General features: G+C 38.6%; 1 protein-coding gene across 1 annotated transcript in view; it reads right to left on the minus strand.

Moving 5' to 3' along the window:
- Positions 1-1,308: 1,308 nt before the first annotated feature.
- KCNJ5 (potassium inwardly rectifying channel subfamily J member 5) overlaps positions 1,309-25,243 on the minus strand; it is a 49,113-nt gene continuing 25,178 nt past the window's right edge. Inside the window, exons 3-5 of the mRNA XM_003764404.2 lie at positions 14,731-14,837; positions 9,570-10,513; positions 1,309-5,458 (exon numbers count right to left, since the gene is read on the minus strand). Of these exons, the coding sequence (XP_003764452.2) occupies positions 5,157-5,458; positions 9,570-10,513; positions 14,731-14,738 (1,254 nt within the window). The 5' untranslated portion in view covers positions 14,739-14,837 and the 3' untranslated portion in view covers positions 1,309-5,156. The remainder of the gene's footprint in view (positions 5,459-9,569; positions 10,514-14,730; positions 14,838-25,243) is intronic.

A 25,243-nucleotide genomic window follows, 5' to 3' on the forward strand; every position in this document is an offset into this window, starting at 1 on the left:
CATGTTGCCTAAAAGAAAGATGAGACTTGAATAGAGTCTACACTGTCCAAAAATGCAGGGGAGTGTTGACAATCATGTGGATAATTTGATTAACAGAAAAGTTGATCTAGATCAGCGATTCTTAATTTTTGTGACCCTGAACTCCCTGGGAGTTCTAGTTATGTCAATGACTCCTCAGACTCATGTTTTGAAATGCACAAAGTAAAAAACATAAGATTATAAAGGAATTCAAAGGTTAGTGAAAATAATGATGTATCTTTTCCTAAAAGGGATCTGTGAATCCCAAATTAAGAACCCCGACTTAGAGAGTTGTCTAGAATATCGTTCATACTTCTTTTTTTTAAGATCAATAACATAACAGTATAATGTCTTGCACATGAATTGGATTTAAATAAGGCAGAGTTGCACAAAATCATCAGCCTCATCTTCTCTTCAAAAGACATCAAAATCCAGTGGCAAGACAATGGATGACCTTGGCATCTTTGATGCCTGACCAGGCTCTTGGTATTCTACAATGCCTGTTTGGACTACCTTCATCGCCATTTGAACAATATGTTCTTAGCCACCCATTCCACTAGAGGAACTCTTCATATGTTTGCTGTAGACATGCCCTAACTCACTGACTGGTTTGAGTCCTGTGGGTTGCCCTCAACTTGGTTTTACCCATTTGTCAAGATGGTTTTACCAGGGTCTGGCGCCATTGTCCATGTTACAACTACAACTGAGAGTTGGGTGAAGGTGGACACCAAATATAGATGAGCAGTTCTGAAAAGGGCTTGGCAACCATACTAGAGGGGCTGGTCTTCTCTGAATATCCCAACCTGAGGGTATTGAGAAAGTAAGTTATTATATTATTATTATAGTTAGTATGTTGCAAAGGCAAAGGGTATGAATCCAGGTCTTCCTGACTCCAAGATTCAGGCTTTCAACATAACACAGCCCTGCCCTTTTTCTAGATAACTTTCTATTCTCATCTATTCCAGTGGATTTTTCTTTCTATAGAAATATCCAATTTGAATAAATCAGTTATTCACCATGCCAGAGTAAATAGATTTCTCTTCTAAATACTTAAGGTCTTTCAAAATGAATTTTTTTCTATGAATTGATCAAAGATTTCATCACTTGGTGGCCTGTCTACCAGTGATGATCTTTTCCATATTTAGATAAGTTGATCTTTTGGCAGCATCCAAGTCCCAGTTCTCTAAAATCTTCCAGTAAATGTTCAGAGTCATCTCAATGATGATGAAGCATTGGCATTGGACTCCTCCCCCCCCCCCTCATATCCTGAATTATCTCCATTGTTATTATCACTCCCCTTTATTTTTCTGTATAAAGGCTGAGTGCTAACCCAACCCAACATTCAGAACTGGACCTAACCTCTTGCCTCTTGACTGTGTTAATCCCTTGTCTCTTTCTGCATTTCCTCAACCATTTTCAGACCTCAGTTTCACAATAGTGCCATTGTCACTGACTGTTTTTCTTTAAAACTATCAAAAGAGCAAGAACATTAAGCCTGTCTGATGTGTAGGAGCTGAAATGTAATGCAAGTAGATGCCTGTTTATAACAAGGAACAGTTTGGGAAGATCAGATCCACTTCATTGTGATGGATTTTTAGCCACCAGAATGGCATTTTCTTTCTTTAATAAGCAGGCTGAAAAATCCTACACAGGCAGAACAAGAGTTGACACATCAGTTTCAGTGACTTCTTTAGCAAAAACCAAGTCAGATAGGATGAATGACTCCTTCCCCAGCAAGCCATTCTTTACCATCTAATTGCCTTTCACAATCCATTAATTCTCCAGAGACTAAGCGAAAAAAAGGTATTTCCCAATTATCCTGCCACCAGGAGAATATTGTAGGTGGATCAAAGCTGAGGCTCAGTAAAAACGACCGACTTAATTGGAGCTTCCTAATCATAAGACATGGACTCCTTTTATTCTTGACCTTACACAATGCTCAACCCATTAGTTTTTATGCCATTCTCTGGGCATATGTCCATGCTGAGGCTGTCTCAGGAAGTGATTGTTTAAGGGTATGTTTACATAATTTCTGCATGTAATTAGGTTTCTATGATATCTCATTACACAGAATTCTAGTACACTGTGAGATATAGGGATATTGTGCAGGGAAAAGGGTTGTTGGAGGTACATGGAAAATGTATATAAATATTCACTCATAAATACTACAGGTCATGATTCAATGTTGATACTTGCCAAAACGATTAAGAACTTTTCGACTTGGATCTGTTCAGTCTAAGTACTGAGTAATCTTTTGCTTCTCTAATTTTCCTAAATGAAGATATTTTAAAGTCTACCTGGAACAATCCCTCATTTTACATATAAGGATACTAAGACCACTGGGAAGTTAAGGAGTACTCTACTTTATCAGAGCTATTTTTAAAAAAATATCTAAATTCTCTACCAAAGGTAATAAATGCCTCTACCAAAGGTAATTTCCAATATATAGAAGCTGAGGTCAGGGATTAGCTTATGAAACTTTCAGAATGTCATAACCCACATAATACCTTGGAAACATAAGAATATTAAAAATCCACGGTTTGTCTTTGTAAAGCCATCAACCTATTGCAGAATGAAGAAAGATATATTCTCTCAGTTTTGATGTTATGAGGTCAAAACTTTATATCTAAGATGTGGTAGTACTAAAATTTTTATTTTGTGGAAAGGTAGGAAAAGGATGGAATAGGGCTTGTCAAAGGCCATGTTGCCCTCAGCATGTTCTTTCTTTAGAATGACTCCTCTATTTTATGTCCCACCTTTCAGGAAAAGATTCCAGGGCTTTTCCCAAGTCCTTATAAAGTCATTTTCATAATGTACCCATGAACATAGGTAACAAAAATCAGATAATCCAATACCTCATTTCATGGAGTTTTGGTGAGGAGAGTGTATTGTAAACTTTAAAGTACTTTGTGAGTATGATTTGTTATTATTGTTTTTCTTGGAATGTTGAGGGCAGTTTCCATGTTACTAGTGTATTTTATAGAGTTAAAAAAAAAATCATAGCAATATATCACCACGTACATAGGGCATGTGATCTGGCTCATAGCCTAAGAAGCCTTAGAGTCTAGTAGGGAACTTTACTGCTCTCCTCTTTGCTCTGGATCACTGACAGTCCAGAAGTAGAGCTGAGAGGACCAGAAAGGTATCAGAACTGGGAATAGAGAAAGATGTACATATTCCAAGGCCAGAAGAGGAGTTTTGGTAAGAGGGAAGCAGCATCATTGCTCACCTGGAAACCTCTTTGATAAGGAATCCTGGCTTTGCAAGATATCTGCATTCTTATGGCTTAGTGGTAAAGGAATGGTAACAGGAGGAAAAGATGGCTAACAGTGATAACTGACACATGTGGGTAGAGGCAATATCAGTTTTGGAGGCTGGAGAGAATTCTGAAGCCCTGATATCTTTGGATGAATTTTCTTCCAAGTCTGGTTAGCTAATTAGAATTCTCCTTATTCCATCAACCAGTTAGCAGACAAAAGTCATACTTTTCTTCTCACCCTCCAAATTTTGTTTACCAAACACTCTCTGCATTATACACATTGAACTATACTCTCCTTATACCTTCAGATGAAAAATAGTTAAGCTCTTACAAAAGGTAACATTTTTTGAGTTTTTTTCCTGTTATATTTCCTCACCTCCCATCTCCCCATGAATCCCTAGTTTTTCTGACATTTCCCTTGGGGATGAAGATAGAGAATGTAAAAGGAAGGTAGTCCTGCTCTTATTCTTTCTTAGTGTTTCATTGCCTCAGACCCTTCCTCCTCCCCCTATCATTAAGGCTATCACTTTGAAAGACTGGGAGAGGCTAGTAGGACTCATAATTAACAGGCTTCATACAGTTTCTCCTAATCATGAAGCTTAAAGTTAGTTTTTTGACATCAAATGGGCACCTAGTATTTCCATTTGACCATTCATAGGCTCACTGCTTTAAGCCTTGGAATTCTTTCAACACTGTTAGTAACAAACCTGGCCACCTGGCTCATCCTGGATATATTAATTGCTTTGGTGAAAAGGTTACCTTTGACTATCCCCTTGCCTATAATGATAGTTCCTAAAAATAGGAAGGCCATTGAACTGAAAATCAGGACATCATAGGAACTAATTTCTGCAGGTGATTGTTTAAAAAATAATCTATAGTTTTATTCCTCTTTGCTTCCCTCCCAACTTCCCCCCCTTCATCTCTGCCCTTCCAGCTTTAACGTTAAGTCTGTAAACCTCACTTATTTCAATTCTCACTTAAGCTTACTCTAGTATATGAAAGAAAAATAAGGTGAAAATTAGATGTATTTTGAGTTCCTTAGGCAACAGTTTTCTGGAACAGAACCAGTATTTGGTGTTCCTTGATCTGGAAGATATTTGAGGTATACAGAATAATAAAGAATATGCTTTTATAAATTGCTAATAAAAACCAAATTTAATCTGACATTCCTGGTCTGGTTTTACTAAGACATAGGTCCAGGTTTTACTAGGAACTTCTAAGAGAGTGAATAGACTACATTTTAAAAACAAATCTAACTCAACACACTAATAACAGAGATCTCAAACAGCATTTTCTTCAATGCCAGCCCTACCAACTGGCGAAAGCTCTCAAATAAAGAGTGCTTCCTTCTCTGAAGGGAGGGGATGCCTCTTTTGAGAATCTACTTCATGGCCTAATAGAGCCGAGGGCAGAAGTACCTCTTGCCCCTTCCACCCCCACTTCCATCCCAGCCCTTCAGCAATGCTGCTGAGAGCAGCCTAGAAATCTAGCTCAGGGAAAGCACCAGGGTCAGTGGGAAGAGAAATTAGGGGCTAAGCAATAAAAAGCAAAGACATCACAATTATAAGACAGAAAGTCCCACTTTCACCTTGGACCCTTAGACATCATTCAGTTGGGACAAGATGGGAGGGACAGAACTATAACCCTTACAGGTGTAAGAGCAGGTAGCTTAGCAACGTCTCTATGTGTCATGGTGCACAGGACGGCATCTCGTTGGGAAAGGGGAGGGCTGTCTAGAATACCTATCTTCTCTGAGCCGCTCACATTTCCAGCCACCTAAATAACCCATCTCAGTTAATTTGCCTTATGGAGTCATAAGGGTCTCTGGCTGGAGAAAAGTCATTGGAAGGTGGTGTTCCATTCTCCTGGGGCATGGCAGTCACACAGAACTACTAGTCTCTCTGGCTCTACCCCCCTCAGCTTCTTCCTCTCCTTCCTCTGCCTTTTGGCCCAATCCCCCTAACAGAGTGGGGCTGGAGAGGTACTGAAGGAGCCGCCCTTCTCGCTGGGCCTCTGCCAGTTCCTTGGCACAGCAGGTGGGGGTGTTGGTCTCGTAGGTGTCATGGAAGGTGTTGTAGTCTACCTCGTAGAAGCCCTTCTCTAGGGTGAGAACTGGCGTGAAGCGGTGACCCCAGAGAACCTCAGTGTCCATGTAAGAGCTGCGGGCCTGGCAAGTCATCCCTAGGAGAACAGAGGACAGAGAATTACTGATCCACACAAGGATACACTGGTGGTTTATTAATGTTTATTGTGTTGTATATATATATATATATATATATATATATATATATATACATATATACACATATATATATAAATTAATATTTATTTATTGCTGTAAAATTTGCAAAGTGTTTTTACATAGATCATCTCATCTTTTCATTGCAACAACTCTGTATTAGATACTATAATTTATCCTCATTTTGTAAACGAAGAAATTGAGACTGATAAATAACTTGCCCAGGGTCACATAGATAATAGATATGTAAGATTGTATTTGATTGTATAGGAAGATTGTACGCTGATTGTATTCCTATCTCCAAGTCCTGTACTGTTTACTGCACTGTGTTGGATATAGTCTTCATGAAGTACAGGGTTTCATTCACAAACCTTGTATTTTATTTTTTTGTTTTTCATTGCATACCAAAATGTTCATGTTTATTATTGATTGGTAGGTTGAGAGGGGAAAAAAGGAAAAAGAAAAAAGAATGAAATTAAGAAAGAAAGAAAAGGAAAGGAAAAAAGAAAAGGCATGTATTGTTCAGTAGACAGTCCAGTAATAGATGTCTCTAAAATTAGGTAGGATGGTCCTTGGATAAAGAGCTTAGCATTTATTGTCAGCTTGTACTCAAAACTTTTGTTGTACCTATCAGAACTTGGGCACCACTAGCATTGCCTCCAACAATCCCGAGTTCCTTTCTGACCCCAATAAGGTGTCAGAGAAGTTTTCAGTGGGAGTCTCATGTTCATATATCAAAAACGAATGCTACTGCTATTACCAATAATTACTAGTCACCTCCATAGTCCTTTCCTGCTCTGTTTATTTGAAATACACATTTTCTTTTAAAAGAAAGAAATATGTACACCCACACATCCTCTGTTCTCTGCTCAGGGACACTAAATACTTCATCATCTCTAATTCACCATCACCATAACTCTAGCCTTCTTAGCTTTCTATGCTCTCAGTATTTTTAGATTTAGGCTTTTCCCCAGAGAGGGAGGGAAGCTCTATTTTATGGCTGAGGAAACTCTATGTTTTAGAACACAGGAAAGTAACCTTTCAGCTCTCCACTCCTTTGGTCTGAGGAAATATACCCTCTGAGCATGGAGGAGAAATGTTTTTGTCTTAGATCTCACATCAAGGTATCCTGGTTTAAAGTCAATGTTTATTTTTTGTTTATTTTTTACCAGTTTAGATTTTCCTACATTATCAAGGCCAGTTCAGGGTTCTAGGCCATGTGCTGCCTTCTCTCAGAAGCTGCTTGCCTGAGCCAGGTCCCCACACTGGGATGAACATGGCCATGTTGGGGAACTGAATAAGTTGGAGGCAGGTTACCTTTGAGGACTCATCCAGAAAGAAAAGACTGGGGGGAAGCTGGTCCACAGCTTGTACCAGGCAAGCAGTTTAGTTTCTCACTGTTTCCCTCCCTCAGTTTCTAACTTCTTAGCTTTAGTTATTCCACACAACATTGGCCACAAAGTGGCTGAGATTCATACATGGGCATTTGGGAGAAATGACCTTTGTTCAACATTCTTTAATTTCCTGTCTATATAGTCTAGGCCATTGAGAAAATAAGTTCCATTACTTCCATTATTCACTATGGGGAGTACTCCTTCCCATGGGATATGGAATCATGGAGGAACACAAACAAATACTTCAACTTCCCCTGAATGAAGTGTTCCAAGGAGCACTTGAATGGGGCTGATGGTGAGGTACATCTCGGTGTGACTGTTCTAAAGGAAAACTATCTTTCTGGGGTGCCTTACACCCAACACTGCTGGTCCCTGGGTCTCCTGTTAACTCTGGGACTAGGTGTTTGCCCAGTGATGTAGCAGATGAGAATCCTGCACTTAGAGTTGGGATGAAGTGAATTAGAATTCTGCCTTCGATATTTGCTGGCTAGTTAACAATGACCAGTCTCTCAATCCACCTCAGTCTCACTTCCCTCATCAGTAAAACTGGAATGATAATAGCACCTATTTTATAGTGTTATTGTGAAGATATAATGAGATCACACACATGTTGTTCTTCGCAAACTTTAAAGCACTATGTAAATACTAGACATTATTTTCTAAAGACCAGCATTTTACAGACTAGGATCTTCTTGATGAATACTCTTACCCATGCCCCTCTAGCTGCCTCATATTATAATTTCTTGATTGTATTTGGCATTGGACTGCCTCTAATGCTTCCCATTGGACACCAGGGCTGATGGGGGAAAATTCTCAAATATTATTCTATTTTGTCAGGGAGAGAAAAGAGCCATCCATTATTTTATCATCCATTGTTCTGACTGGTATCTCTAGCCTGTTTATTGTCTTCATTGATGATGATAATAGGTTTGGGGGACACTAATGTATCTGTCAAAGACCACTTTTTTTGCCTGAGAATTTCCTTGCTCTGATCCTGATTCCAAGACCACAGTCAATGTGTCTTTCAGAACCTGAGGAGCTTATTGTCTTCAAGCATGGACAGTAATTAGCTTCCAGCATTTGTGCTTATGTATGGCTCCATTGATTCCTGAGGCTTTCAGTGTATCGCATTTGGCAATTCTCTACAGCTTCAATGAGACGCTCCAGCCTGGGCTAATTGTATGGCCCTGTGGCCATCACCAGAGAGGTCCTGTTACAACAGCCCCTGGTAACCACCCTTACTGATACCTGCTGTTTCAGGTCTAGACTTCAGAGAAATCAAGGCTCCTTCTTGGATGATGCTTTGGGAAGATTTGGTCCATTTCCTGATACCCCAAATCAGGAAAGGCAGAAAGCCCAGGTATGGAAGATGGGGAAAAGGAAAAGTGGTTACATATGACAGAAAATCAACGACAGGAAAGGGCAAGGCAAGCTGTTGGGATCTAGAATCCTGGGGTCTACCTTTGAATCCTCACTCAGCTACTCATTGCCTTTATAAACTTGGGTAAAACCCATCCTCTCTGAGTCTCAGTATTTTCATTTGTAAAAATGAGTTGGTTGGTTCTGTCTTTAAGTTCTATACTACTGATCCAGTGATTCCTCATGATGCTGTGCTAAGGGGAGAGAGTCAAGGAGCCTGCTCAGAAACCTTTGGCTTTTAAAAACTACACTGTGAGTTTGTTACATTGGCATAGAACCAAGAAGGATTTTTGTCATCAGGTATCTTTAAATAGTAGCAGCAGTCCCAAGCTGAGGTGCCAGGCCAGAACACCAGGGTGATTTTTCCATGGCACCTCTGGGTGTTTATGTCTCATTGAAGATGCAGCATTATTTACAAGGGAAGGACAATGGCTTTTCTGCCCACTTACTGAACAAGCAGGTAGGCAATCTTCTAGGATTATTCAGGGGGCAGGAGTAAAAACTAAATTTTATTCACAGCTACTCCAATTTCCATAGCATTTTAAAGTTTATAGTGAGATTCCTTTATAACAATACTTCAAGGGAGAGATGCAAGCATTTCTTCCCCTCCCCATTTTATAGGTCAAGAAGCTGAAAGTCAGAGAGATGAGATGGTTAATGCAAGTAAATTAAAGACTGGGAGTCAATCCTGCTCTCTCTATCCTAAATTCTATGCTCTCTCCACTATACCAATCACTCTCTCTGAACTTGAGTCTAGGATCCCTTAACCTTTTTTGTATTCCATCCTTTGGCAATCCAGGGAATCTTAGAATAATGTCTTTTAAGTGAATAAAACAAAATACACTAGATTTGAAAATCAGCTAATTATTTTGCCATATGTTTATCAAAATATTTTTGAAAGTTCATGGATCTCAGATTAAGAACTCCTGATCTAGTCTTTACTAACCCTGACATGTTGAAATGTTTCAAATATATATTTGAATTTCAAAATCTGTGGTAGAATAACTTTTAAGTTCTCCCAAGGACCATTATGCTTTTAGATTGAGTCTGACTTTCTTGGATAAGACCCATTGTGACTGGCTAATCCCATAGGATTAGAGATTAAGAATTATTAGAGTTATTGAGTCCTGAATCCCAGAAAGATGAACTACCTATAGATAATATATAGTAGATTGATATAGGAAGGTCATCCTAAAATAAGCTTTTCCATGGACTTTAGGGCCAATTGGTAATATCTTACCTGTAGCCTCTACCATGCCTTCTAAGATGACCACCACCTCAAACTCCTCCTGATTCAGCTGTGCCCTGGACATCTCCCAGAAAGGACTCTTCTCATTGATTTCATGGGAGATGATGAGAGGGGACACCAGGAAAAGGCGGTCATCCCCAGTGTCAAAGCCTACATTAATGTCTGTTTGATTTAGGGGAATGAACTCCCCTTCTTTGGTCTGCCTGGACTTGATGAGCTTGGCTCGTATGGAGGCTTCTACAATGTGAGAGTTTCGGAGGTCCCCCACCCGGAACATGAGACAAAGCTTATCATCCCTCATAGAAATGACTGCATTGTTAGAAAACATGAGAGTCTCTGCCCTCTTCTTGGGTTGACTGATCTTGACAAACATGCAGCCCACCATGAAGGCATTGACTATGGAACCCAGGATGGCTTGGACCAATAGGAGGATGATTCCCTCTGGACACTTCTCTGTGATGACCCGGAAGCCATATCCAATGGTGGTCTCTGTCTCAATGGAGAACAGAAAGGCAGAGACAAAGCCACTGAGATTCTCAACACAAGGAACCCAGTTTTTGTCTCCGACGTGGTCCAGATCTCCCCGAATGTATGCAATGAGCCACCAAATGAAGCCAAAGAACAACCATGTAATGGTGTAGACCATGGTGAAGACCAGGAGGTTGAAGCGCCACTTCAAATCCACCAGTGTTGTGAAGAGGTCACTCAGGTAGCGATAGGTTTCCTGGACATTTCCATGATGCACATTACACTTGCCACTCTTCTCCATGTATCGCTGGCGGGGCTTCTTGGTTTCAGTCAGGAGACGGGTCCTATCAGTAGTGATGGGGACATAATCACGGGCCTGTTTGGGAATCTTCCTGGGGTCTCTAGGGGTAGTTCCAATCTCCATGTCTTGGTTCATGGAATTCCTAGAATCTCCAGCCATAGCTTGGCTAGTTTGGGGTAAAAGAGACATAAATCAGCACTACTGACTTTTCTGGTTCAGTTGAGTATGTATGTCCTAAGTAGAGAAACTGTAATTTTGTACTGTACATGAATTGTAATTCATGAATTTGTAATGAAAGGTATCATAAAAAAACATGTAAGTTCCACCCACTCCAACTTTGCATATGGGCGAACTGAGACAGTGACTTGTCCAAGTTAACTTAAGGGCAGAACTATAACTAGGACCCAGGTCTCTTGATACTTTCCTCTACATGATTCTTCCTCAACTGCAAAAGAGCAGTTTTTGCCCAATAGAATGCAATGTTTTATTATACATGGGGTAATTCGATTCAATAAACATTTATTATATGACTATTGGGGGATACTATTAGAGAAGACATAATGTGAAAGGAAGATATAGGTTTAGAGGTCCTTATTGTCATTGAACTTCCATTTTAGCAGGAAGCTATATACAGACATATATATATATATATATATATATATATATATACACATATATATGTATAAAAATATATGCACACATATGTGTACATGTGAATAGAAACTATAAAACAAAATAATACATGATGAGTAAATTAGAAGGATATAAAATACCATGTAAAGTTCAAAGGGGAAAAGGTTATTATCAATTGCTGGGAATCAAAGGAGAATAAATGGAGGTAGCAGATGAGTAGGGCTTTAATAACAATTCCCAAAACAAATATTCCAGGTGGATACTGTGTGAGCAAAGGCTTGGAAGTCATGTTCATGGTTAAAGAGTAGTTGGGTTTGGAAAGGGGAGGGAGAGGTATAATGTTGCCAGGTTGTGAAGGAATCTAATTGCTAGGCAAACTTTATTTGGTAGGCAGAGGGAAAAACAGTCAGATAAGTGCAAGAGAAAGGTTATTCTAGCAGTGGTATAAAGGATAGATTAAAGGGGGATGAAAGTGAAGGCAGAATGATCTTTCAAGTGGTCATTGAAATCGTTAGAAAGGTGATCAGTAGGATCTGTGCTAGAATACTGGTTATAGCAATGGATAGAAGGGGATGATATGACAGATGTTAAAAATATAGATTAACATAAAGTGGTCAATCAGTTCAAAAGTTTGAATACCTAATAAAAAATAACTATATACAATCCTCACCAGCACCACCACCACCCTCAAAATGCCACATTCCTACGTGTAACCTTGCTTGACCTGTTGTCCTAAGGAGATCCAGATACAGACCCTGCCTTCTAGGAGCTTGTGACCAACAATGGCATATGGCAGGATGTTCATCAAATCAAAGATTGGTAGAGCTAGAAATGACTTGAGAAATCTTTAGAATGTCCATTTCCCAATGTCTTCCAAATATGTTCCAGAGATGTTTGAGATGGGGTTCATACTTTATCCAGTTTGCTCCAACAGATATGTAATGACACCCATTTCTTTACAACTTCCTAACCTAGGGTGCTTACAAGTTCATTTCACATGCTACTGGAAAGAATGAACATTTCTATTGTGATGCTGGCTCAGAATATGTGGAGCCTGCAAACTAAGGTAGTCCATGATTTATACTTTGACTATTTTAACTGCCCCCTCCAGGAAGTAGATCATATTTAATGTCACCTCGAGGGATACAAGTCATTTAGATCCTTTGTCATTTTTATGAGTAGGCTTTTCTTTCTTTTTTTTAAACTTACATTCATCTCAATAAAAAATCTGGACTGTTGTTTAAACAAATGCAAAACATCTTTCATAAATCTACCAGCACATAAATCCATCAGTTAGCAGTCTTTCCTGTATATTCCCTACTAGAAAAGGCCCCTAACATAGTCTTTCTTTTTCCCTTCCTGAGCCAAGCCTAGCAGGTTCATATAGACCTTCCTCAAATCAAATGATGGGGTCATACAAGGCACTGTCTGCTTTGTATCTTTAATGTGCATTTCCTATTTTACTACATCACCTGCTCCCCACTCCCTGTCAAGCCTCCTTACAAGGATAAATGAGACAATGAGATTGGAGATTTTAGAGCTTCTTTGCAGAAAAGTTGAAAATCAAGTCTAGGACTGAATATAGCTCTTCATGAAGTATAATATCCTTTCATCAGAATCATTTATTCATTCAATTAACATTATGAAACACCCTTAATATGTCAGGCATTATACTGTGATACAACAACAAAAGTTATGACTCCAAAGGGCTTACATTTATAAGGAGAGGATGGGAGGGTAGAAATCTTGCTCTTCCAAAATGAATAATGCCCAGAGATGGGCCAAATGGATTTTTGGATCCAACAACAGAACTGATTCTGAACAGTTCAGTTATTAGCATTCTAAGTGATAGTGTCATGAAAATTTTAAATGCTGGGATCCAGGATGCACTTTGTGTATAATGAGTATGCTGTTCAGCAAAAGAGAAGACTTTAGGTTTGCTCTCTCATAGTTGTTATAGAATGCCTTGTACCAATATTGTATTGTCTTCTCTTATTCAACTTATTCTTACCAACTTATATCTTGCAAGATAAATCTTTGTAGCATGTTTAAAAAAAGGGTATTTTAAGCACTAATACTCATATATGAAATTCTCCTATAAAAGGACTCATAAAGAGTAATTTGACTATTAATTGCTATTTTATAGCAATTCATAATTTTTAAGATATTTTATAATTTTCATTAATTTTAATAATACTTAAAATAACTTTATAATAAGTTTATATGGTACTTTCTATACTATATAATATTTAAAATATTAATGAAGTAGATAAGGCCATTATTGTTGTTCCCAATTTATGTATAAGTAAACTGAGGCTTTGAGAGGTTAAGTCATCCATCTAGTTAAGAGTTGGAGATGTAATTACAATTCAGGTTTCCTGATTATATATTGATTTAACTAGGCCTACCTTCTTAATTTTTTTTTCATTCACAACCTTTTTTCATCCAAGAAAATTTTACATGACCCTGTGTTTGTAGATACATAATATAGAGATACAGATCAAACGACTACTGATAATAAATCATAATTTAAAAATGAAAGTTCTTTGTGTTTTAGGAAGCACTATGAAAATGTAAGTTATTATAAGCTTTGTTTTAAAAATGAAGTTGAGCCATGGAAAGCCCAAATAATGTGTCCAACATTAATTTGTAAACAATTCAATTTGACAAGTGCTTTGTGATGAAATACTACTGTGCTGTAAGAAATGATAAGTGATTGATTTTAGAAAAAAATGAAAAAAACTTGAATGGAATGATGAAAAGTGAAATGATCAAGAACAAGAGAATGATGTGTACAAATTGAAGCAATATGGTTTAAAGAATAATTGTGAACTACTAAGTTCACAATAAAAATTAAGTTATTATAAGTATTGCAAATACTCAAGTTAATTACAAAGGACCTATGCCTTCATATGGATATGCTATCCATAACCCCAGAGAAAGAACTGATAAATAGAAGCATGGATATTATGCTTTTACATATTTTTATAAATCTGTGCCAAATTCTTCTCTAGTGTCAGGTGGGAAGAGGGGGAGGGAGACAGTTTGGGATTTAAGGAGTAACAAAAAAATTGAAGAAAGAAAAAAAAGAAAAACAATTTTTTTTTGGTATCAGCAAAACAAACAAACACTAAAGGTGTTAGAGATAGGAAGTTAAAAGTGAAAAACAGTTTCTGCTCTCAAGGAGCTTATATATTTTACTGACCATACCTTAACTCTCTGAATTCTCTCTCCCATTTCAAGGATTTGCAAAAATTCTTATTCCAAAAATCTTCCTAAGGTTAAAAGGATTTACAAGGATTTTCCTTAATGGGACATTTCAAAACTCAGAATATTCTCTTTGGATTTGGGAGCTTTGGTAAACTTGCCTCAAGAAAGATGCAGGGAAAGTATCTGGCATATCATCAAATACCCGGATCCTCTACCTGTAATCTGAAGGATGCAGATTGAGACAATGATGTTAGCAAATCTTATTAAAATCTAAGCAAGCTCATTAGGGCTCTCTTAACTTTAATCTTCTTTTGAAGGTGAATGGGAAATGGTACACAGATGTGATCAAATCTAAAGAAAAGCAAAGTTTAAAGGTCCAACAAAGCAGATTAAACTCTTTGATATGAAAAGTACAAAAACCAAAGGACAGACATTGGTAGAAAAAAGGAAGAGAGGCTATGTCTATTTAAACTGGCTCACCAGTGAATCATGCTTTCCTCTCTACTGAGCTTAAGTGCTTCTCAGGACAATAGGACTCACCTATCCATATTGATGGGGATTCTTCTCCAAGCTGTAGCTGCAGGAAGTCAGAAATCACTGACATCCCTGGTCAAATAGTACTTGCAACAGAAAGGCCACATAATTTCCTGAAAAAAGCATTGAACATATGATATCCCCGTCTCAGGATCTGTTTCATTATCTGTAAAATAGGAATAATCATAATCTTCACTTCTTCCTCTTAATCCTCTAATAAAGAATGCATGAGTTATTTGTTTAAATACAAATAGGGGAAGATGTCTATTCTTATGAACTTTTGGATTGCTATGGCTCTGAAGTTAGGCATTTTTCTTTTGCCTTTAAAGTTATACCTAGATCACATGAGCACTTCTTCAGTAGGAGAGAAGATGGTAAACTTCCTGAGTTAATGATTAATGAAACAGAGGTTTCTTAAAAGATAAAGAGAAATCTTTTGAGTCCAAAGCATCTCTATTGAAGGGGAGAAGAGAAAAATTGGTTAAGTAACCTTTAATTATAATTGGTTTAGTATTGGGCAGATTTCTTCTAGCTAGGTATTTCTGATTATATCTTTGCCACTAAATATAGAATAGCATGTCACTTAAGTTCAATTCACTTGCATGTCATGGTGTCACCTCCTTGATGTCATAATGTTGTGTCACAGTTTCCTTTTATTGTCCTGCCTTACTTTCCCTAAATTATCCTGCCTCAGTTTCCTTAAATTGTTCTACCTCAGTTTCCCTGAATTGTTCTGCCTCAATCCCTCTGGTTGCAAGCCCATCCCCCTCTTTCCTTATTATTAAAACTGATATAACTTAGTAGCTGGCTACTCTAGAGTCACAAACTGTAAATGTTTAATCTCAGACAAGGGGAAAATCTTCTATTCAGACATCCTGACTCCTAAATCCTCCTAAGTTATCAAAAATTTATGGCCCTACTTCCAACCTGTCAGAACCGAAATGATGGCCCCTTCCTGGAAATTCCTGCATTCTCCAGTGTTCAGATTCCACCCCTTGCCTTTGTCTCCCCTGATCATTAGAGCCATATAAAAATCATTGGAATCTCAATTTGATGCTGAATTCATTGAGAAGAAAGTCCAATTCAACCCTGGAGGCAGAATGGATTCTGCTTTTCTTCCAGACTATCTTGCCCTCTCAGAAACTCAAATAAAATATTAAAAACTTTCTAATCTCTATCTTGCCTCAATTTCTCCAGCATTACAATAGTAGTCATCTTTGAGAATGAAGGACAATCTCTGTGAGTAGGAGCTGTCCCTGTAGGAGCTAGACAACATGTCTCTTTCTTCTTTTTCCTTCTCTCTCCTTTCCTCTCTCTCTCTCTCTCTCTCTCTCTCTCTCTCTCTCTCTCTCTCTCTCTCTCTCTCTCTCTCTCTCTCTCTCTCTCTTGCTCTTCCACTGTCTGCCTCTCCCTATGTCTTTCTGTCACCTCTCTGTCTCTCTCTTGTCTGTCTTTCTCATTTCTATCTCTGTCACTCTCTGTCTCCCTCCTTTTTTCTTCATTTTCTTTCTTTTTCTTTTCCTTCCTTCCTTCCTTCCTTCCTTCCTTCCTTCCTTCCTTCCTTCCTTCCTTCCTTCCTTCCTCCCTTTTTTCCCCTTTTCTGTGGGTGCTCTGCCAAGAGTATAAATTTCATTCTCTGAAACCTGGCAAGATATGTTGAGGTTCAAGAGTTTGATTTCTTTCTTAAACCCTTATCCTTAAACTCAAATAATTCTGGATCTCAATGAGTGGCCAATAAAAGGTCCCAGACCAACAACACTTCATTTTCCTTTGGGCCCAGATTGATCAGATTTAATGTAAATAGCAATTGTTTCTGTTTTAGTCAGAAACCCTGAGCGTCTTCCACTGCAGATTGAGTTTTCTTTTTTGATTAAGAAAATTAGGCCATTCTTAGTCTCATTTCTTACCTAGCCCAAAATCTCAGAATGGGTGCAGCCTCAGTCAGACACTTATTAAGGACCTTAATTTAAAAAGGCCAAAATCTCTTATTGCATCCAGGGCCATCTCCCACCATCCCAATTTACACCTAATTACTGGACCCAGATGGCTCTGGAGGAGAAAATAAAGCTGATGATTTTGCATAGCCTTCCCCCCACTTAAATTCAACTTACTTGCATATCATGGCATCATCTCCCTGACATCATGGTTCTCTTTGAAAACAAAGGACAAATAACAACAACAATACTTATATCCCTGAATGTATAGCATTCAGGTTAATGGAAAGATTTTGAGTTGGAATGGTCTCAAGATGCCATCTGTTCCAAACTTTTCATTTACAGAAAAAGAGACTGAGGTTAAGTGACTCATCCCTGATCACAGAAGTAATAAATGGCAAGTTGGGATGTGAATCTAGTTCTTCTGACTCCAAATTCAGTCCTCTTACTGTTATAACACCATCTTCCTATACACTTGCCACTTACTTCTCTTATAGGATTACTTGTAAGGAAAATTATAAGAATTTTCAGGGTACTCACTAACTGCCCAAATTAGCCAACACAGAAAACAGATAAATTGCAATTTATTTATTCACTCAAGAGTGTGACATAGCATCAGTCGGTGTGTGTGTGTGTGTGTGTGTGTGTGTGTATGTATGTATGTGAACTTGTCAGATGACATCTCCAAGGCTATGTGAGTCAGAAAGAGTGGTAAGAAAGAAGATGTGTTTTTTTGTAAAGCTGTATTGTTAGAGCAGGCATAGAATATAGTTAAGGAAAGATAAATTTTGCTTCGTCTTTGGTCTAGTGAGTGGCAGAGCCAACACTTCCTTCCCTCCCTTCCTTTCTTCCTTCCCTCCCTCTCTTCCTTTCTTCCTTCTTCCCTGCCTTCCTCCTCCTCTCTCTGTTTCTGTCTCTATCTCTGCCTCTCCTCTCTCTCTTTCTCTCTGTCTCTGTCTGTCTCTCCTCTCTCTCTTTCTCTCTGTCTCTGTTTCTCGGCTTCTCCTCTCTCTCTGTCTCTGTTTCTCTGTCTCTGTCTCTGTCTCGTTCTCTCTCTTCCCAGACCCTCAGCCACAAGTCCTGGGACTCTTTCCCCTGGCCACCCTTTCCCTTTGAGGATTTGCAGCTGCCCCACCCTCAGTTCCTGCCTATGGCTGTACTATGGGCCCAAAGCACCTGAGTTTTTGGTGAGGGGGGAGGCCTGGAAAGTGACAGAAAAACAGAGATTGCCAAGTACTGGGAGGAAGAAGGAGGTTGGAGACAGGAGTAGGAGAAAGATGTGTGGCCTTGAAAGACTGCATACAGACATAAAATATCATTGTGTTTGCATTGCAGCAAGCTAGCGTACCAAAGCAATTAGCCTGAGTAGTCAGGCTCCTCACAAAGAGATGGCACTACAAATTCAATTAAGGCCCTGGGACTTTATGTGAATTCCTTTTTCTCAGGAGGCTGCCTCAGGATGAACATCCTGACTGGTGTTTTAAAACACTTCTCATGACTCTTGCCTGGATTCTGGTCCCCTGACGGCCACCTGCTTTGAGCCAGGAACATAAAAAGCAAGACGCCATCCTTTCGTGGTCCAGGCTTCCCTTCTGCGTCTCAGTTTAAAAATAGCACTTTTCTGATAGCAACCACCAGGCAGCTCAGAGAGGCAGAAAAAGGGAGCTCAGAGGCTAAATGTCCCCCTTCCCTTCCCCTGGGAACTAATGGGAACCCATTTTGATTCCCAGAGCAATTGAAAAGTGATGGGTTTAGTCCATTAATCCTGACTGAGTTTGGGGCCCTATTACCTAATAGGTGGTTGCTCTGCTGTTCATTTTCCTCAGCTAAGTACACCTGTTCAGATTGTCACCAATGAGGAAGAGGCAGAGGACCCCATACTTCTACTTAAGGACATCCTTGGAACTAACCTTTTAATTTTATAAATGAAGAAAGTCTTAGAAAGAGAATGCTATTTATTCAAAGGATACCGCTTACTCAAGAGCAGAGATACGATTTGAACTCAAACTATCTGTATCCAGATTCAGGTTTCTGTCCACTGCAACATATTGTTTCCTTGTGACTCTGTCTGTTTATTTTTTAAACTTAACTTGCTACAGCTTTAAAAAAGCACAATTGACTTTTGTTCCTTTGAAAAATAGGTTTTGGGGGGCAGGTAGGTGGTTCAGTGGTTAGGGCACTCATCTTGGAGTCAGAAAAAGCTATGTTCAAATTTGATCTCAAACACTTGACAATTACTAGCTTGGTGACCTTAAATCCATCTGCCTGGCTGGGAAAAAAAAAGAACAGATTTTGTTTTTTTGTCTTCACTTTTCTCCAGGACCAAATTGGAGAAGGTCTCATTGGGATCCAGGATAAAAAGGGGGGTGAGATGGAAAGGTTGGAATTCTTATCCCTGCTGTGCTGGCCTGGAGGTAATGAGTTGATAAACATTAGTCATATCTCAGCTTCCCTGATTGTGCACTGAAAACCATCCTATCACTTATGAGATTGTGAGCTCCCTGAGGGCAGGGATTGTCTTTTTATTTTCCCAGTACTTAGCATGGTACATAGTAAGTGCTTAATAAATGTTTATTGAATTGAATTGAGCATAGGGTGATAATAATAAAAATAATAAGGATAGTAATAAATTTGTCATGTCACTAGAAATATTCCATCCCAATAAGATCATACAATTGACTAGGGCCCAAGTCTATTGATGTCAAGTCCAGGGTAAAGAAAAACAAAGCTAGTCCTTGTTCTCAAGGAGTGTGATGGTGATGGCAGTGATGATGATGATGATGATGATGATAATTTGTATTCCTATAGTGCTTTTATTCTCAAGGGACTTGGATCATATTACTGGGTCCTCACCATAAGCTTGTGATAGAAGCACGGGACATATATTCCATTATTATTCCTTTTTTCCAAGTAAGAAAACTGAGGCTTACACAGGTGACATGGCTTGCCTAAGGTCATATTATTGTACCTTGTTCAGTAGGAAAAGGCTATGAATATGGGCTGAAATGAACTGTAGGAGATTTTACAATGAAAACAAACACATAAATCCTATAAACTATGATGTAACTGATGGCTCAGGCCCCAGAGCAGGACTAAATGATCTCAAAGGTCCCTTTCAAGCTCTAAATCCTATGAACTCCAATCCTGCTACCTTCTGAATCCCATGAATCATTTTGACCTGGACTTATTTGTATTTTAAATTTTTTATATTTTAAGTTTTACATCTTTTTGTAGGACAGTATTTGCCATATTACCTAAAGCTTAATGGCAAAGAGCCTGGGTACACACACACACACACACACACACACACACACACTATTCTCTTTAAGATTTAAAAATTCCTACCCTTTTCTATTTCTTAATTCAATTCAACAGTCATATTGTGCCTGAAGGCACTGTGCCTGAAGGGATGGAGAAAATATTTATTATTTATCATTTATTAATATTATTTGAACCCAGATTTATGTAACTAGAAAACTGTCTAACTCAAAAGCCTATTTTAGAAGGGAAGCTGACCTCAGAGACACCATGACTATCCCACCAGATCTTATTCTGGGTCTACAAAGCTTATGTTAAGAGTTAGAGTGACTTATCCACTTATCACATCTGCAATTGCCCTTGTGGAGATTACCTATAGCCTATACCAGGCCATCAGGTTAATGTCCTTATGTCCTTGTCTGAACTCTTATGTAATGTAACCTCACAAAGATGCACAGAGGGAGCCACACCTTCTTTCCAAATGTCTTCCTACCAAATAATCTAATGAATTTCTAAAATTGTTTCAGATTTTGGGGTTTGTTCTCATTAAGGGGTAAGCTGGGGGAAGAGAAAAGAGGGAGATTCAAGGATGAATCAGAACCTATCTTGTTATTAAGGATCTCACTCATCTCTTAGAGGGATGGAATAAGATAACTAAATATAGAATAGAGCTTATCTATAATATAGTCAGAGGTCAGCTAGTCCAACCACATCCTTTTTTGTGGTCATTTTCAGTCATGTTCAACTCTTCATGAAGGGTTTTCTTTGCAAAGATACTGTAGTGGTTTTTCCTTCTCTAGTTTATTTTATAGCTGAGGAAACTGAGACAGAGTTAAGTGACTTGTCCAGAGTCACACGGCTAATAAGTGTCTGAAATCAGAATTGAACTCAGAAGGAAGAATTCTCTTGACTTTTAGTCCAACACTCTATCCACTACACCACTTCTCTGCCTCCTTTTACAGGCGAGAAAACAAACTTTAGAGATGCAAAATCAAGGTCACATAGGTAATAAGTCACAGGCAGGCTTTGAATCCAGCACTTCCAATGCTAAAACACTCTTTTCCTTGAACCAGAGACTTAGAGTCAAAAAACCTACTTGCATTAGTTATTCATTGTGTGACCTTAGTCAAGTAATTTCATCTGTTTGTGACTTCTTTTCCTCATTTGTAAAAGGTGGGAGTTGGATTTGACTTTTACTTGACTGATACTTTTCCTTCTGATGCTCTATTGATTACATCATAGTGCCTCCCTGTCCTAGTGGAGATAAATATTTCTGGAGCAACCTACCTTCTCCCTTGATCCTTTTGTAAACAAAATTGGACAAAGATGATTGCTGGAGGGAATACTGCTGGTAGTCACTAATATACAGCTGAATGGCTTAAATAGAGCATGGTGCTGTGGTGCTGGTCCAGTTGGTGTCATGAGCACAGAGAGCCCTCCAGCAGAAATTGTAAGGGCACTTGAGGGCTTGAGAATTTTCAGTATCCTATAAATGCTTACAAGGACTTGGGTTCCCTAAGGAATGGCATAAAATCCCAGGAGGTAAGATAAAAAGTGCAGGCACTAAAATTGATAAGAGACCAGATCAATCCTTCAAAGCACAAGGAACTCCCATTTGAAAACCCAGAGTGTTTTATACTTTTGGGACACTTCTTAAAGTCTGTTATTTCTGCAGCAGGCATAGTTATTCTGCAGTATATTAATAGCTATTCATCTTATTCCTCTGCTATATTAGTAAATCCTTTTCCTCTGTTACACTAGTAAAATACTTGAAAATAGGACTGGTTCTTCATTTTAATATCTCCTTCTCCCTCAATTCCTGCCAAGGGAAGTGCCTTACACATAGTATTTATGGTTTGTTAAAATGGATTAAACATATAGTTATAGAATAGTATGAATTTTTCTAAATTCTGAAGGCTTTTTTTAAATTTTCTAGGATAAAAATGATTTTTTTTCTTGTTAAAAATTGGTTCAGTGGAAAGGGATTGGAATCAGCAAGTCTAAGCTCAAATATCTCCTTTGGAGATTATTACCTAAGTGATAAGTCACTTCATTTTCATGGGTATCAATTTCCAGCTGACAACAAAAAGCATTCCCGATCCTTCAGCAACCCTTGGGAGAATGTAGGTTGCTCCAGAAATACCTTTCTCCACTATTGCAGGGAGTTATCATGACATAATTGATTAAGAAGGAAAAATACTGGTCAAGCCCAATCCCCCCCACCCCCTTTATTTTTTTTTAAACAAACTAGGGGATTGAACTAGGTGGCCATTTCTGACTCTAGATCATTTTCCCTAATTGTCCTCAGTTTGTTCAACTGTAAAATGAAGACAGTAATACCCCTATAGCATTTACCTCATGGAATGTTGTGAGGATCAAACAAGATAATGTATATAGGACACTTAATAAATCTTAAAGTATTACTTAAATGTCAATTATGATTGTTTTTCAGCTCATAGGGATAATGGGCTATAGTGTCATCTACACTCAAACCCAGATTTTGTCTTTCCAGTCATCTTTTAGGAGCCTTTCAGAATAGCCACTCTGTTTGTTGGCCTGGATAGTACTGATTCATTTCAGAGAAGATGAAGTTCCACTATTCTTCAAAGGCTTACACCTTGAAGTTGCTCACACATGCTCATAAGCCTCTTGCATGGTTTCCTCAGTTAAATGACCTTGCTAAAAGTTCTTTCAGTGACTTTATTATTTGCTGGGATTGGGGAAAAACTTATTCCTTTGTTATATTAGTATTTTCCTCTGTTAGATTAGTAGTCCTTAAAAGCAGGATTGGCTTTTAATTTTAATATCTCTTTCTTCCCCATTCCCCCACTCTAAAGTACCAAGGAAAGTGCCTTGTACATAGTATTTACTGATTGCTGAACTGGATTGAGTACATAGTTACAAAACAGTAGGGATTTTTCTAAATTCTTTAAATATCAAGAACAGAGATGAATGGAGATAACTGAAGTAGTTGGAGGGTCATAAAAACAGTGAAGGATAAGCCCCAACATGTCTGACACTACTTTAGCATCTAACTAATGAGTTCTTGGGGATCCTAGCCCCTCTATGGCTAATTCATAAAGGGGATGGTAATGTCTAGGGACAAGTGCTCAAGCTCACATACAAAATTAATTTGTATAAGAAATTATCTTTTGTACTTTATTTTAATACTTCAGCAACTATTTGATTTCACTAAGATGTGTACAACTTTCAATACTTAGGCTGCATCCTTTCTAAGACAGTTTTTATGAGCTACCACACCCTAAAATCCTTATTATTGAGTGACTGATCTTCCAGAGTCATGAGTCTTTCATGGCTAAGCTGGTCTTCCAGTGACAATGATGTAGTCTGTCAACAGGCCCATACTTAAAACCTTTCCAACATGGTAGGTCCTGATGGTTCATTATTTACTTAGCTTTAATATGTGGGGTTTGGACTAGATGTCTGCCAAGGTCTCTGACAGCTTTAGAGCAAAAATCATAAGGAATGTAGGTTTCTCGTTTGTAGTAGGTTGAAATGTATTTGATATCAGCTCAAAGATCTTGTATAACATGGGGAATCAAATTCCAGGTCTTGCCTAGGGCTTATAAACTCCTTGCTCTAGCTCTGACCTGTAGGGAGAACTAATCCCTCTTTGAACACAGTGTGACTCTCACAGTGGGGGAACCAATTAGCAGGATCTCCTCCTCGAGAGACAGGGAAGAAAGATGGCTTTCCTAGGGAGAAAATCAGAGTGAAGGGTCTATATCTCTATACAATACATATACTACAATTCTGTTTTGTTTTGTATAGAGGCTAGTATTGAGAGGAAATATGACATAGTGATAAGAGAATTAGAATTGGACTCAGAAACAGGAAGTCTAGGGGTCAAGTCCTACTTTTAATTCCTCGTCATAGGATCCCAGGCAAGTGATTTAATTTCTCAATAACCCCAAGCAACTTTCTAAAATTACAAAGTAGAAAAGCTATTCAGGCATTAATGGAGGGAGTTTCCATACCTAATGTTCATTATACCAATAAAATTATAGATATGGATCCAAAAAAAGGAAAAATTCTGATTTTAGGGTGGGATGGAAGCAATAAAAGGTTCCTATTTCTGTCAATTTGGCCTAATGGTGAATGCTTTCAGTGAATCCACCTTAGTAAATAAAACTACAGAGAGGTGTGTCTGTAAGTGTATGCTTCTGGGAGTATGGGGGTGGGGAAGAGTTGAGCAGGGGCATTCACTATAACTTACCCAGATAAATGATAGAAAAAAAAAAACAATTATTGCTTGAGTCTTGGGCTGGAGTAGGACTGTCAGCCTGAGCCTAGCAATCTAGCTACAGCCTGCCCCGTTTCCATTGGCTTCTATCTTTCTTGCTCCAATGGTGGCTTGGCACATTCCCTTGTTAGATGCTTTTCTCCTTCCCCTCCTTCTTTTTTCCTTATTTGGGGATGACTTGTTAGGGTTTCAGGGAGCTGCTGTGAATTGGCTACTGTCCAGGTTAGGTGTCCTACCTCTAGTAGGCTTGGTACAAAATTGATTAGAAGAGATGAATCCTCTCACTCCTACCCTCACGCTCCATCAATAAGTAATCAGTCACATTTATTGGAAGGTAGCTTGGCATAATGAATAGACTTGGCCTCAGGGGAAAGATCTGGGTCCAACTCTCCTCCAGGTGCGTGGATGGAGCAATGGATAGAGCATTAGACCTGAAGGAATCCTTGAATTCATATCCAGTCTCAAATCCAACTTATTAGCTATGAGACTCTGAGCAAGTCCTTTAACCTTGTGTTACTTTTCTCAACTCTAAAATGAGGATCATAACAGCATCTATTTGTAGGGTTGTTGTGAGATTCAAATGAAATAATGTTTGTAAAAAGCCCTTAATACAAGTGCCTGGTACATAACAGATGCTATTTAAAAACTTATTCCATTTCCTTTCCTACCTCCTGTGTCACCTACTGACTGCATGATCCTGATATTTGCTTTTCTCAATCCTGGGCAGGTCATTAAATCTCTTAGAACCTTCAAATAACTACCTAAGACTTTATGCCTCAAATATTTCTTTCTCTTAAGCAGTAGATAGTGATAGAAATGAAATAAAAAGGGGAGGGAATCTTGGGGAAGAAGAAAGAAAATGATCTGAAAACATGGACATGGAAAGACAAAAAACAGTACAAACTACACAAATACCCATTACTGCTTTACAGAGAGAAAGACACCATGTGTGGACGCACATTTTCTGTGTATGACTGCTGAGCAGGGGGAATATTGGGGCTGAAGATATTTGTAGTTGGATCAGGAAAGGAAGTTGCTTGTCTCTCCTGGACTCAGTGACCTT

Source organism: Sarcophilus harrisii, chromosome 3 (genome assembly GCF_902635505.1).
Source record: "Sarcophilus harrisii chromosome 3, mSarHar1.11, whole genome shotgun sequence".
In the NCBI taxonomy this organism is placed as follows: domain Eukaryota; kingdom Metazoa; phylum Chordata; class Mammalia; order Dasyuromorphia; family Dasyuridae; genus Sarcophilus; species Sarcophilus harrisii.